Consider the following 15,936-nt stretch of genomic DNA (forward strand, 5'->3'; position numbering starts at 1 on the left):
ATCCATAATAATGATATCTATACCAGACTTAAAATGAATGGATAATTTCTGTCAGTAATATAACCTCACATTAAAGGATTTTGAAAACCTTTAATTAGGGTACGTTTATTTGTCATTTTCTTTCAGTGGGGAAAAATCCCATCTTTAGAAATAATAGTTATGAACAAAGTCACTGTTGGGATGATAAGTAGTACTCTAAATGTAACTGAATCCCTTTTTAAATGTATGCTTTATACTAATTTACATTATTAAGGCGTAATGTCTTCCGAGGTAAGAAAGCTGTAAATATAGAAGTTAGGCCGTGGTCTCTCACTAATGCATCAAGACTCAACGATGTGCCCAGGTGAACAGGGGCACGCAGCGCATCATACCCACGCGCATGGCCTGAGGATTCGGCCTGAATCACTCTCTCATGAACTGGCTAATGGAGTCAATTGTAAGGACATGTATGGGAGAGAAAAAAATATATATATGAGTTTTAAACTTTAAACAGAATGCTCCTTTAAACATTTATTTACCTGCTTATGTTGGATTAGCTGATTGTGGTGCGTCTGTTGAGTGGATTAAATTTTAGCAGGAGGTCCATTAAAATGAGGAACAATAGGGCAGGGGGGGGGGGTTGCTGTTCATATATTTTATTTTCCATGAAAAGTACGGGGTAAGGGCGCCAGACAAGTCTGCACATTTATTTAATTTAATGCTTTTTATTTTCTTTCTTTTTTAAGTTGTCCAGCAGCCTCCTGCAGCAAGTGGCACCCTAGGTATGTGGCCTATGCTGTAGGCTGTCTCCTGTATTTTATTCTTTAACTGAATAAATGTACTTAAATTAATGGTTGCATTATTTAAGTATTTAATTATGCTACTGCAATAAAAGATCCAATCCTTTTAATGGTTTGTACATATCCCCAATATGTCTAGCTGATGCTGCATCAAGTCCCTGGCTAAGATGAGCAATAATTTAATTAAGAATACAGAAGAGCAGTAAAATGCTTTGTGTGTGAGATGCCTTTGATCAGGACTCACAAAGCTTATTTTACTTTTCTGTTTTGCACACCATTTCATTAACATCAAACATGCGGAACAAATTACTCAGAGGCTCAGCAAAAGCACCAACACAAACACTATCAAAGCGCAGGCAGTTACCTGGAACTTTCCTCTGGAGAATGAAGGATCTCCTGCCCATCCTTCCTCCAGATTACCTCAAAGGTGTCCTGCAGACTTCTATCGTATTCTGTCCGGCACATCAACCGGGCCAACGTCCCACTGATGATCTGCACATCCTGAGGTGGAGCCACGATTTTTGTTGGGTCTGAAGACAAAGCATAATTTCAGAGAGAGACGTCAAAAAAAAAGGGTGTCGACCTGTGCAGTTAAAGTACAGACAGAGAAATAGACATTTGCCAACTTATTTCACAGTATAAATACGTCTCACAGCAACTCTTTTGGTTACTGGTGGAATGAACGATCAATTGTGGATCACTTTGCGTAACTGAAAATGAGATTTTTCCAATTCTTTTTCATGACGTCATCATTTATGCAGCATAATTTTGTAACTTCAATAACAGATTAAGATTAAACTGAGATCATTTTGGCCGTTTTTTTTCTTTTCAGTACACACATCATTATCAAAACCTGGAAGAAGAAAACGTCCTTGTTTTAAAAATCATATTTAACTACAACACACATATTTTCTTTAAATCCAGATGGTAAACAGGCAACTTTTTTTATTCAAATAAGATACATATGATCTGCAGAACTCTGTACTTTCCAGATTAATTTAACATTTAAGCATGTTAGAACACACTGTAAGTATTTTAAAAGGTATTTACTAATCAAACCAGAAATGAGATGATAACTTTAGACAGTGTATTTCACTTTATTTAGTATGACTATGATGACTAAAGATGAATGTAACGATTTTGCTGACATACCTTTCACATCCAGCAGAGCTGTAAGACTGGACATGCCTTCCGTGTTACTGGCAGTGCAGCCATATTTCCCACTATCACCTTTTTCCGTGCCGATGATTTTCAAGAATTGCCCATTCTCAAGAACATGAAACCGTTCTCCTTCAATAACTGTCCCCTCTTTGGTCCTAGAAGGAAGGATTTTGAAAATATCAATTGAAAAAAACTAAAAACATTTACTTTATTTATATTTGTTTATTTAAAATTGAATGCAATGTTGAAAATTTAAATGTTGGGTGTAAGGTCTTTCTTCAGGAAACAGTGTAGTATCTAAAAAAGAAACACTTCCCTATATGAGGCCGTAAAGGCATTGAATAGGCACTGGTATGATTTATTTGTTTAATTTTATTCTCCTCATATATTATGAGATAGACATTTAAATCTGATATTTTGTGTGTTTTGTAGTCTTCTTTGTATCCCTTTAATTGCTTTTCATTTATTTCATTCTCTTTTTCTTGTACCTGCCCCAGAGAATGCAGATATAAATTAGCTGAAAAAAGTTCTAGCCTGGTACAGTGCACCCGTGCTTACTCAGCTCAATGTTTTCTGTAGAAGGTCCCAGATAAATAACCAAATAAAGGAAGAAGTTAAATCAAATGCAGTTGTGTTAAGACCGTTCTAAAGATACGCGCAAATACACTGGCAGGTTAGAGATAAATACAATTAACAGAATTCAGTGAGATCCATTTTAACAGAAGCTTAACAGATGTTTTTGCAATAGACTGTAAAACATATATACTCAAAGGAGAATAGGATTATTTTTTTTAATGTTTAAGCTTTGATTTAGTCTGTTTCAACGTCATAAATCAAAGGGATGTATAAGCTTTTTTTTTATTTTAACACCAAAAGGATAGATCAAATTGATCCCTGTGTGAAGCTTGGCAAATTCCACCCTACTTACCAAGAGATGCTGGATGGAGGAGAGCTGAAAACGCTGCAGTTCATGATAATGTCCCCTCCTTCTATCACTGCATACTCTCGGTAGTCCTTTGTCAGCATGAGAGGTGCCATATCTAAAACCACATTGAGCAAAGTGAGATTGCAGTGGCTTAAATGTGAAGCTATAAATAGCAGAATAGGCAGAGCCTCTGTTATGAATCCCTGCCTTATACTTGACTCTCTTCTGTAGAGCTGAACAATTGGAAAAAAAAGGGTCTCACGAAGTAAAATTAGAGGGTTGTGTACAATGCAGAGTAACATATAATAATAGCACCATGTATGTTTCTATAGAAGAAAACTATAACTTTGATTTTTCAGTGTTGTCATTTTACAAGCACTAGCATTAAGTCAGATATTGGCAAAGGAACATTTAATATAATAGCTTTCAGTCACCAATAAACAAAAACAGAAATTTTGAGTACTGAATGAACTCATTACATTAAATGTCTCTAGAAGTATTGGCCTCAGGACAAAAAAAACAAAGCAATTAATAGATCATAAACAATTCCTCAACCTTTGAGATAAAGGTCCAGGGTGGTTTTGGAAATCTTGTTTTCTAGCTACTTCTAGCAGCTAGCATTGCTAATGCTAGCTTGAGCATACATGGAACAAGTCGAGGTTTTGTCTAATGATGTGTGTGTTGGTCAGGTCCTTCCATGTGTGCACCAGGCTGCTGCAGATGTTCTAGCAGTCTGCAGTGGCCGGTGTTGTCTTCTTTGCTGGGACGTGCTGGGAAGGTGACATCTGGACTTTTGGTGCCAGCAAACTGGGTTACGATGGCCAGCTAGGTGGTAGGGATTGAACTGCAGAGTGTGGAGGCAGTGACTGAGAAGAGGATGAGAGGGAAGCTACAAGCCATCATGGACAACCACTCTCATCCTCTCTATGCTGAGCAGAGGTTGTTTAGGAGCTCCTTCAGCCACAGACTTATCCAGCCCCAAGCCTCAAAGCTCTTTGGAGGGTCATTTGTGCCATCAGCCAGCAGGTTTCACAATTCCACAGCACCATATTGAAAGAGACTAGTTCTGACATCGTATCATACATCTTTGTGGTTGATAATAATTATCATTAATTAAATAGTGTAAATAAGTGGATTATATATATATATATATATATATATCTATATATATATATATATACACACATATATATACACACATATATATTATGAGATATATAGATATTATATATTATATATAAGATATATATAATATATACATACATACATATTGTGCGAAATAAATGGTAAGTCGGCATGTGTTATTAAAGTCCGTGTAAAATAGAGACCGTCTTGAATCGAACAACACCCCCCCCCCCCCCCCCCCCCGTCAACAATCTCACTCTCAACAATCGTCAAAAGTTGAGAGGTATGTATATATATATATATATATAAAGAACACAAAGAACAGAACATATATATATGTTCTGTTCTTTGTGTATATTCCTTTGTGCTACAAAGTAAACTGAATTTCTCCCATGGAGATTACAAAAGCTATATATTATCATATCTTATCTAACCACATATCCTTACAGCAGACTATGATTACATTAGAGACATTTTTTTGGAATCTTTGTTTTGAAAAATCCACCTGACATGTACAACTTAAAATATTGTCAGTACAAATCATCCCGCAGAAGACAGCACCATTTTGTACCTGGGAAGTTAACCAGAACTGCAAGGTTACGACATGGCAAACAGTGGAGGGGCCCACATCCAATAAAGGCAAATTTAGGGAGAACTGATCTAATGAAACAATCTCTTCACACAAAGTTTGCCCATTCAGATGGAAGTGATGAAGAGGCTTCTGTGTCACCGTGTTTGCACCAAGTGACCTGGCAGACTGCGCACGGTTGAAATCCTGTGATCTTACTCACCCATGACTAAGACGTTAATGTTGGCGAGAACACTGCCATGCTGGTTGGAGGCCTCGCACTGATAGACACCACTGTCCTCTGGCCCGGCCTTGTGAAGTATCACAGTGTCATCAACCACTTGTCTGTTGTTCACTCTGTCATCTGACAACAACAGAATGTCAAAGCCATCAGGGCCAAAGGGAAAATTAGTTTTTCAGAAGAAAATCTTAAGCGTTTTAGTTTATTTTCTCTAATGGTTTCTTTGTACAAAAGTATGTCTTTTAACAACAGAATAAAAAAAAATATTTCATTACAAAATTTGCTGTAATCATCAAGAAAACCCTGTTCAGTGATAAACTTGGGGGGTTGAAGTGAGTTTCTGATTAAAGTGTTGTAGCTTTTATTATTAAGAAACATCTGACTGCATATTTTGAATTGTAGAATGTGAAGTAATCAATTAGAGAATGCAGACAAACTCGTACAACTTAAAAATAGTTTTTGTAAATAAGCATTTATTTTGCCTATTTGCTTTTCTACATGATTCAATCAAAGCGACTTAATAGTTCATGTCTAGCTTTTTAAAATATTAGCTTATAAAATCAACCATCTTATGTGTCACTCTTTCTTTCAGACCTTAAATACACATACATTCTCCATTTAGAAATTAAAACTGATTCCCCCTTAACAAGATGTAAGGAAGCTAGTCATCTAAGTGAGTCTGATAGTTTCAGTGTACACATACATTCAGTATGCTTTTGCATATTAAAGTCTGCCTAAATAACCGTATACGACACTTACTAAAACAGTGACATTATGAACTCCAGGTCACGTGGTTTAAAGGACGCATTAATGCGTGGGTCAATAGAACTACAAGACCGCAGCCACAATCATCGTTTCGTACCTCGGAATATTTCTCCATTTTTTCTCCATGTTATGGCCGGGGTTGGTTTTCCAGTCACCGAGCACTCAATGCGAACTTCTGATCCGATCACAGTCAGCTGGCTCTGAGGAGGCTCTGTAAGCCATGCCGGTGGCTCTGGAAGACGTTAAGAAGAAGCTATGTTTGTTTCAGCAAAAACAAATGCCGTCTCTGTGTCGTTGCTTCTGTCAGGAAACACTAACCTTCCACTGTCACGTAAAAGTAATGGGCAATCTTTCCGGCCGGGTTTTCTGCCATACACATGTACGTCCCCTGATCCTTTTCGTCCACAGCAGGGATGGTCAGCTTCTTTTGAAAGCTGTCCAGGATTATCCGATCAGGCATAGTTTCTCCCATTTTCATCCATGTTACACTGGGAATGGGACTGCAACATGAAAAGAGCAACAAGTTGGAAAATGCAAAAAAAAATAGACTATATGTGCTAATAAATTTATACCAGCCTTGAGGTATAGTAAGGTCTAAAAAAAAGTTAAAGGTTTGAAACTGCTAAAATATTCTGTTAAACATCCCTAAGGCAATAAATCTTCTTATTAAGATCCAATGCTGAGGGACTGGAGTTTTACCCGCCTGTACGGAGCACTATTTCTGGTCACAAACCTCAAGCAGTGCCAACCCCTCACTCTTATTACGGTAAAAGCTCCTGTTGGCAAGCTATGAGTGGCATACCAGTTAAACAGTATAACTACCCGGGTAAAACATTTCATCCATAATAAAGCCAACCTTGCTACCTCCGATTATAACAAGGTTTGTGTAAAAATATGAGAAATCTTGTAAAAGACAACTGTTTTCAGAATAATCCCCCCCCCCCCCCCCCCCCCCCCAACACTTGTCACATGCAGTGACAGTTTTTGATGTGACTCGAAAGAATGATACAGTTAAATTGCACTTACTATCCTCCTGGTATACACTCAAGTTGCAGATCCTGTCCTTTCAGCAACACCTCCGTTGTCTGGACTCCAGAGGGCAGCAGTAGGCTGGGTTCTCGAAATGGGAGAGCTATGGATGCATTTGACAAAAAACAGCAACAATCATCCTCATTTGTGTGTAAAATTGTACCCGCAACCCTTAAAATCCCACAAACAACCTCATGATCTGTTAGTGGTGAGTACTTTGGGGCAAAACACATTTGCTGTTTAGATAGTGACGGTGTGTGACTAACACTTACTGCTATGGTCACTTTCAGAAGAGTTGTTCTCCGGATTCACTGAAAAACAAAAAAAACATGAGAGCGATAGGGACAGAGGTGCTTTTTCTTTACTAATATGCATTTGTCATATTGGGAATGTTTAAACACTTTCTTGAGCAGAAACATGACAAAACATTGTCAATAAGCAGAAAAATAGAAACATGTAAATCATAAGTTTAAAGAGTGCTGGTGTTGTACATGTTGGTTACACCTACATCTCTCCACCTTGACGGACATGGGGGTTTTATGGACAATAATGCGTATCTTGGTGAAGGCGGCGAAGCAGCTGTAATCCTTGCGACTGTCTTTTGGTAAGGCGTATGAGAAGTACAGGTTGCCATTGGTTCCCATGGAGACCCTCTCGTCCTGCTCAATGTGCTGCAGATCTAGGAGCCAACATATTTGAATCAATAGAGACATCAATATCAAAAACGTTTCCTTTCAGATTTATTTATTTATTTGTTTGTTTTGCATATGAAAATGATTCATGGAGTCTAATGAGCATGTGGAAAACAGAGGAGTATGATATGTGACCCAGGAAATGGAAACACCCTTAAGCAATTATTCATCTAATCATGCTCTGTGCAAGCAAATTCATATTTCTTTTAGGTCTAACAGCCCCCTACTTAAAAATATAGCAATCAGCCACCAGTGGGTTTATCAGTCTGAATAAAGAAACCTCATTCAGATTTACCTTTGCAAGACAAAGGACAAAAGTTCAGTCAGATGCACATCATGAATATGTGTTGTGATTATCTAAGGAAACAGCAATTCCTTCAACACACAAATGCTTTTATCATGTTCAGAGTATTTACTGCCATCAGTGTCCCTGGGTGCATATAGGTGCCAAGGCATAGCAACACTTCAACTGAATCTAAAATGAGTGTTTTCATTCAGTGTTTCAGTAAGCCTCTCCTCCTGAGCACTTCAAAGCACTCTTGTGGCTTTCTTTCAGACATTTGTCTGGTTTTTTTGGTGGCAGCTGAGAACCTTTGAGATGTTCAACAGAAAGCCCCCCCCCACCCATTCCCATTGCAGGCCCACTTCAGACAAGACTGAGGTTACCTTTCACACAGTAACGCATTTTTATTTCTTGAAGGTGGTGGGGAATCGGTCCTGATTGGAGATGAACCTCTGTGTCTCAAGTAGGAAGTTTTAACGCCACTTCAACTTAAATGCAGCCACTACTCTGCATCCTTCGAGTCTGCGAAGGAGTCATTTGGGATGGTGTGTTCATTTCAAAACGCTGGATGTGGCGTTCAGAAGGAAATAAATCCCTTAACAATGGCCTGTCTTAGATTATTACACTTCAGGAGTTAACCGCATCAAGCTTGTGAAGTGATAAGCCAGGTGTGAACAGAAGTGAAACATGCCGAGATTTGAATTCTAGTCTTCATTCCTTTTGTGCACCTGAAAACCTGAGTGCACAGAGCAGGAGAGAGCAAATACATTCCTTGCATATCTCTATAATTGCTGCTACGTTATGAGCCCTAAGTTCCTTTTTTTATCAGTATCTGTAAGTCTCTGATAGACATCTGCTGCACTGCTTAATCGCTCCATCTCTTTTACCTTCCTCTGCACAAGACAGCTGCATCTACCATCAGTATCACAATCCTTACGTCCAGACGGCTGGGCTGTGGATGTGCAAATTTATCAGGTTATAAGCAGCTTAAACTAGATGTTTGGATCCACTGTAAATGACCCATAACCTTTTTTTTCTTAATGTCTGACATTAAATCAGCATGAACTTTTCCTAAATTAATTCAATTTGCTGAATGTCAGAAGAAAAAGAGAAAGCAAAGTTTTAATGACTTTCTTCAAAGTCAGGGGTTTACATAACCTAAAAGCCCATCTGATGCCGTCATTGTTTTGTAAGCTTATTTATAGTAAATCCCGATTAGGCACTGCATTCCATCGTCTTGCATCCTGGAAAAATCAAACCTTATCAGACAACATATTCAGCCAAAATATCAGGAAGACAATCTACCAAGAGGGGAAGATTTCCAAAGTTTTTGCTCATTCTTAGGTGCAGTTTCCAGTTCATGGAGGTTCCAAGTTCATCCCTTTAAACAATTGTATGTAAGTATAAACAGTATGGAGATGTCCAGCCACCATGCTGTTTAAGAGAGTGAAATCTTCCACATTGAAAGGAAATCTGGGCTGAAAGTGCACTCAGCAAGGAAGAAGCCATTACTCCGAAGGCCACGTTAAAAACCAGACTATAGTTTGCAAATGTTCTCAGGGACAGCGACCTTCATTTTTATAAAAACGCGTCCTGCTGTCTGATGAGACTAACATTGAAGTGTTCGGCTATGATGACCAACATTACAAATTTTCTGTACCGCAGAAAATAAGCATGCGGAGCTGAACAGGTGTGAGGTTACAAGTCATTGGAACTGTCTATGTACAGTGACTGAAGAAAAGAAGTTTGTAGACGTTAATAACCTATCCTATGTTTACTTATTTGTTTTATTTTTAAACAAAAAACAAATAAGGGGGGTGGGGTTATATATTGTATTATATACCAAAAAAATAAATTATATATATATATATATATATATATATATATATATATATATATATATATATATATATATATATATACACACATACTTGAAAGGTAAAAGTACATATGTTTTGCATTGGATTTGAAAGGGATATACATGCAAATCTTGCCTGGAAGAATGGCACATGTGCCTTACAAATACACAAGAAAAGACACAACCGTCCTTCATCTTAGTGCACTGTTGTCTGACATTTACTTTTTCCTTGCACACTTGTCTATGAATACAACTATGCAGTTTAGAATATTTGTAGCTTATAGTATGGTACAGCTTGTCTTTTCACACTTTAAAAGTTTTAGCCTGTAAATAAACTCATCACAACTGATTCAAATGTAAGAACATGTTAATAAAGGTCTGTCATTGGATGAAACTAACCTGCCACACATATTCTGATTTGTAAATTAAAATCTTAGTGAAGCAAATTTATGGGGCTGTCTTGCCGTGACCAACTAACATTTGAGCCAGCGCAATAAATTAGAACAATCTGGCTATTTGACCAGAACTTTTTTATAGGTGTCCTGTAACACTTTTTAATGGACTCCCTGCAGCCAGTCAGAATTGAGTAGTCACCCAGACCATGATATAATCTAACGTATGCTTTTCGACGGTGGGAGAAAGCTGTTGTATCGAGAGTGAACCCGTGCGTGCCCAACGAGAACATCCAAACTTCCCGCAGAAAAGCTCCTGCTGAGGTCTGAACCCAAGGCAACAGTGCTGACCACTGATCCAGTCTGCCACCCAACCTTAAAGTGGTGAGAATGAATTCTGGTTCTGATTTTATGGCTGAAACTGATTGCATGGTCACAAATCAATTACGTCCATTTAAGTCCAACTGTCCAGATTTCGTTATTCTCTGTTTTGAAAAGGCAAACTTCGTCCTTGAGCTCCTCAGACTGTGTCACTTTCAATTTTAGAACATCCCTAAAGTGCATCTGCAGCTAAGCTAACCTTTTATTAAGGTTGTCAAAATATACGGCATGTGATACAATCAATACCATAAAACAAATTATTTAAATATACTAATTTGCATTAAAGTCGATACAAACTCATCTAGTCACATTTTCCAAATTGTCACAATACTGTTGTGACAATGTTTTGTTGCAATATCAAGAGTCACACAGCACCTCCCCTCTCTGAAGCACAACCTGACCAAAACAGCTGTTGCTGGAAGTTTTTAAACTCTGCTAACATGACAAGGAAATCCTGAAAAAAAAGAAACCTGATAAGGTAAATAAAAAAAGCATTGTTCAGAGGTACTTTCCCTACGAGGCAAACAGACAGAAACATGTAGCAACCTACCCTGCTTCTGTAATTGATCACTAAAAGAAAATATTCAAAATTGCCAGAACGACAAGAAGCTGTTGCTCAATACATATGCAAGGACCAGATCCCTGTTTACACAGCAAAACTATGTTTTGTACAGCAGATCCATGTTTGTTTTGAAACTATTTATTTGTATCAACATCAACATAATGGCACACTTAAGAATAGAAATCATAATAAAATAAAATTACTGGATCCAAGGTAGGTACCAGTGGGTATTAAAGGGGACATAATGAAATTATTTAGTTGCGGTCTATATAAAGTTGAACTGCAATGCATTGGTCTGAATTTCTTAATTAATTAATTTATCGCCCCACTTCTGAGGAGAATCTGAGAGCAACTAATTTTAGTGCAGTATCTTTAAGTCTGAATAAGGCAGTTCCCACCCCGTCCCGCTCCAGGTCGCAGGGCGTTTTACTCCACTCCTTTAACATTTATACTGTATACTAAGTGTTATCTTTACTACTTCCCAACCAGGAAAGTGACACTTTGAACCTTATTTTTCCAAACAAAGGCTGAATCGTAGCCTACTTATTGGTTTCAGTAACTTAAAGGGGATACATCATGCAAAATCCACTTATTCTAGCCCTTAAATACATTTTGTTGTGAGTCTCTAGAAGTGCATAAAAGTTAAATGTAGTCTCTACAGGTATTGCATTATGTTTATATTCTTTTTGGGTCCTATTTTTCAAGCCATTTAGTTCCCTCTGTTTTCTATTACAGTTTGCAAACCTATATATCACAGTATTTGCTGCGGAGCTGCTAAACAAGGTCATGAACCTTCAGCTACCAGTCTCGTGAAACCACCTTTTTTATTTCTCACAGCAAATTTGTAGTTCAAGCTGAAGGATGCTGAAGCTACAAGTGGATAAGTCATCTGTTGTTCATTACACTATCCCCCAGCATACTACAAAAATGGCTGACTGGGATGGAGTAGAACGCTCTGCAACCAGGAGGGTGGCGGACTGTGAACGTGTGAACGTCCCCCCTTTAAATTTAAAGAGACATCACCAAAATGAGTTTTTCTCAGAGGCACCTCAGAACAGAAGTAAAAAGGCGGAACATGAGAGTAAATTATTGAGGAATTTAGATCATAACATTGCAGTTCCACTTTATATAGACCACAACTAAATGATTTCAATGTGAAAAGGAAGAACTGAAAAGCATGATATGTCTCCTTTAAGAAGTTGAAATATTTTCATATTGCTCTTAAGTAGAAGTAACCCTATGCCTTTACTAAATGTATCAGTAGCATTGAAAATGTTATTGATACATTTTTCTTTTTTAAACTCAATATTGAGTTTGAAAGTTTAGTATTGTGACAACCCCACCGTCTATACTCCTTGTTTTCAACAAATATGAAACCACTGCAGATGCACAAACTTGCATTTCTTTAGACTGTACTGTCCTACAGGGTGGAAAGTCTTAATAATTTACAACTTCAAACCCTAAAGTAACACAGGAACATGTGATGCCTCAGCAAACTTCATAAAATCCTCAATGCTAATGTACAACACGCTGCTCAGATTTTCTTTTCACTTTCAAATTATACAGTACTTGCAGTTGGTCTAACAATTTAAAATTGCAATAACAAACATCAAGGTTTGTGGTTGTAAAATAAGACAGGAAAAAGATTTTAGGCGAATGAATATTTTTGCTGTTCATCCTATACCAATTTTGCAGCAGAAGCAAAACTAAAACAAAACTTTAAAAGATTTGAATTCATCTATTTATCTATTTTTTCTAATAAGCTAGGAAACTTATAGATAATAAACAGTTACATGATGGCTTACCAACAGTCATCCAATAGAGCTGACGTGGGGCCACACCATCAGGTGGGTTACAGTTCAGAGTAATTGGCTCTCCCTCCTTAACGACAATCGTATCCAATACTTCCTTTGGGAACTTGGGTGAAGCTGATGAAAACAAAAAACATCCATTGATTTCATGATGATTAGGAGTATCTGTCAATAATCTGATGTGACCGTTACTTACTGGGAACTATGATTTCGATCTCCTTCGTCATGGCGGTTCCCAGTTTGTTGAAAGCCAAGCATCTGTATTTTCCCCTGAACTGGGCAAAGTGCTTGTTGTGAAACATGAACGTCCCATTTCTGTTTTCTGTTTTGACGGTCGAGATGTTTGGCAGGTTTAGCTCCTGGCCATCCTTTACCCATCTGTATCTGTGGGAGTAAAATATGTACCAAGCCTTTATCAGTGAACAATGCTTTTTTTTTTTTTTCAGCTAATAGGCATCTGATTTATCTTATCTGTGCAGGCTGCCATGACTTACTCTGGTGGTGGGTTACCCCTGGCTTCACATCTGACAGTGAGTGTATTGTCAAGAGGAAGTGCAATGATGGGACCGACAGTATGGTCTATTATAGTTGGAGGCTGCTCCACTTAAATATAAGAACACAAAGAGAATTGTTAAATCAGAGAAGTGGTTACAACTCAAATATAACCCACACAATTGTGGAGCTTATCTGTTTTTTGTTTGTTTTCAGCTGTTTCACTCGGCTCCATGTGTGAACAACCCTGTATAATCTGAGCAAACAGCTGCCTTAAATAGACACTGACCTGAAATAGCACATGAAAGCTTGATTGCCATGCATTCCTCCGTTTAAACAAGCCTTCAACCTTTGCCACATAAACAATTTACCTCGAGCTTTCCATTGTTTGCTAAGAGTTTTAAAAGCAGTTAACATTCCTGCTCAAGGATAAACAGATGTCTCATGACATAAAGAAATGCCATTTTGTTGATATCTTCCATTCTATGAAGGGTCGTAAGTCAATATGACATAACAGCCTAAATGTTACTAAATAGAAATTCAGTCAGCGTTGGTAAAGTCCTACCTTCTAAAGGAATATGGAGACCTGTGGTCCTCGACGTAAAGGCCCAAAGCAGAACTAGCAGCGGGCCGCCTGCCCACCTCATCACACCCAAATGGTTAAGGAAAAAAATCAGGAAAAATGTGTGGATCTCCAGTTGTCACTTGAAATTCGGAAGGCACAGCGCACCTGCAAGGGTATGAATGAGAAAGCAGAGACCTCATGTTCAACAATGAAAAGAGTCAGGATATGTTCAGAGATCAGGTTGAAACACTTGTTTTCTTGGAGTCCGATGCGATCTTATCAAATGTGTCTGATGAAACGCTGTACTGTTGCTGTCCGCATGAGACCTTGTCTGGTGAAGTACAGTAGATCTAAGTTGTCGTCATGCATTCTGGAGATCAGGTGAGTGCTTTCAGTTTTAAACCTTGTTCACACCATAGATATTGTTGTCTTTGTGTTTAATACTCTTATTTCTGAAGTAAGAAAGGCAGTAGTTCCTATGTTCCCAAAGTGCTGGGTGGACAAAGTCAACAAATAAAAGCTGCTTGTCGGGTAAGCCAATTAAAAATTAGATACGTTAAAGCTGGCATATACTTTGTAGCTTCCTATTAATGCTAAAAAGTAAAGGGTTGTTTCAAAAAATGTAAGAAGCGTGAATTTATTGATCCCTGGTCATGAATCTAAGACATTTAAGCTTACCACACCTACATTGGATGACTCACATTAATCAAAAAATTATAAAACCTCTATTTTATTTTTCCAAAGACAAAAGGGGTGCATGTTATTGTTTTTTGTCTTCTTTTTTAATAAGTAACAACATATATACGGAATGCTAAAAAATAGAAGCAGAAGAAGAAAAAAAAGAAGCAAAAATGGTGGAGAAAAGTATTAACTTAGAGTGACCCATCCTTTACAAACACACTTTCACACTGATCTGTTACTGGTTACTTGAAGAAATGTCTTAATAATGTGCAACAACTTATACATTTTTTTTTCCAAAATTATTTACATTTTTACAAATACTATATGATACATTATATTTAAATACAAGTAACAGTAGTACTACCGATAAAATAACTAATATAACATAACTAATATCAAGTAAAAAAAACAATTTCAAAGCTTCAACCCACACAGAAATGCAGAGAGTTTCCCTGTTCTGATGATGATTGTTTGATATTGATTTAAAACCCTAAACTCATGAGCTACTTCTCTTTTCTTAAGCATTTTTTGAAAGTGTTCTGGGTGCTAGTTATTTTTTATTTTGAACATAACTAGTGTTGTTTGTATACTGACTATATCTGTGTATTTTATAATTATGATATGGTATAAATAGCGGATTAGTTGGTTCTAGGTACCCAGCCTTATTTATTATTCTTATTTCTCTTTTTGTTGACCAATGATTAATGAATCGATCGTGGTTTTGTAATTGTTTCCCCAAATCTCTGCACAGTAACTAAGAAAGGTAAATGTACATGTTTGGCTTCGTGCAATACAGAAATTATTTTTGATAGTTTGTTTTGAACATATTTGATGTGAGGTTTTCAGTTTGGTTTGTCATCAGTAATAATAATATTTCCAATGAGTTTGTTTTCACATACCATGACAATATCCAACTTATTTATCTGTATTTTGTATTATAACAACTTTGAAATTAAACAAGAATAAAAATTCAATTAGTATACATTGTGAGACCTGAATTGGAATGGTTTACACCATGGGTCTTCAACGTTTTCCAGGCCAAGGACCCCCAAACTGATGGCGAGATGGAGCGGGGACCCCCTAATATATTATTGTAATAAATGGGGTACATACAAACTGGTCCTATAGTGCCATATGTAAATGTCCTGTTATTGTCATCAATACTAGAGACTCAATAATACACAGGTTCATATATTCATGTTTTTATTTTAAACATGTTCGAGGCCAGTGAGTATGGTGGCCATGGCCATCCATTATAACTAACATAACACATAAACTATACCTGCCAAGATCACATGTCGGTCAATTGCATGTAATCATGCATAAACTAATTACAGCTAGTTTGTGGTTCACAAAAAAAACATAAAACCTTGTCTGATCTTCATGAAACCAATTTGAAATGAAAATACTTGATGGTATGTGCAACAGAGACCTATGTACCCCGTCTCTTACCTATTAACTGCTTAATTTGGGTCCAACCATCTAAACAACATGGTTGCTTGGGAAAAACTCAAATAGACAAATGACCAAAAAGTCCTTTTAGAAAATTGGATTAAAGGTTCAGAAGGTGGTTTTGAAACATTTGAATTTTGACATTAACGCTATACCTGAAATCATAATGTAAAA

General features: G+C 37.3%; 1 protein-coding gene across 12 annotated transcripts in view; it reads right to left on the minus strand.

Moving 5' to 3' along the window:
• chl1a (cell adhesion molecule L1-like a) overlaps window positions 1-15,936 on the minus strand; it is a 133,546-nt gene that overhangs the window by 51,296 nt on the left and 66,314 nt on the right. For all 12 annotated transcript variants that reach the window (XM_036136428.1, XM_036136430.1, XM_021322008.2 and 9 more), the window contains exons 2-14: window positions 13,630-13,794; window positions 13,067-13,175; window positions 12,769-12,956; window positions 12,567-12,689; window positions 7,102-7,272; window positions 6,866-6,904; window positions 6,591-6,696; window positions 5,883-6,064; window positions 5,662-5,796; window positions 4,782-4,922; window positions 2,869-2,980; window positions 1,932-2,095; window positions 1,144-1,309 (exon numbers count right to left, since the gene is read on the minus strand). In XM_036136428.1, coding sequence (XP_035992321.1) covers window positions 1,144-1,309; window positions 1,932-2,095; window positions 2,869-2,980; window positions 4,782-4,922; window positions 5,662-5,796; window positions 5,883-6,064; window positions 6,591-6,696; window positions 6,866-6,904; window positions 7,102-7,272; window positions 12,567-12,689; window positions 12,769-12,956; window positions 13,067-13,175; window positions 13,630-13,711 — 1,718 coding nt within the window. In that variant the 5' untranslated portion in view covers window positions 13,712-13,794. The remainder of the gene's footprint in view (window positions 1-1,143; window positions 1,310-1,931; window positions 2,096-2,868; window positions 2,981-4,781; window positions 4,923-5,661; window positions 5,797-5,882; window positions 6,065-6,590; window positions 6,697-6,865; window positions 6,905-7,101; window positions 7,273-12,566; window positions 12,690-12,768; window positions 12,957-13,066; window positions 13,176-13,629; window positions 13,795-15,936) is intronic.

The sequence above is a fragment of the Fundulus heteroclitus genome, chromosome 1 (assembly GCF_011125445.2).
Source record: "Fundulus heteroclitus isolate FHET01 chromosome 1, MU-UCD_Fhet_4.1, whole genome shotgun sequence".
Taxonomy (NCBI): domain Eukaryota; kingdom Metazoa; phylum Chordata; class Actinopteri; order Cyprinodontiformes; family Fundulidae; genus Fundulus; species Fundulus heteroclitus.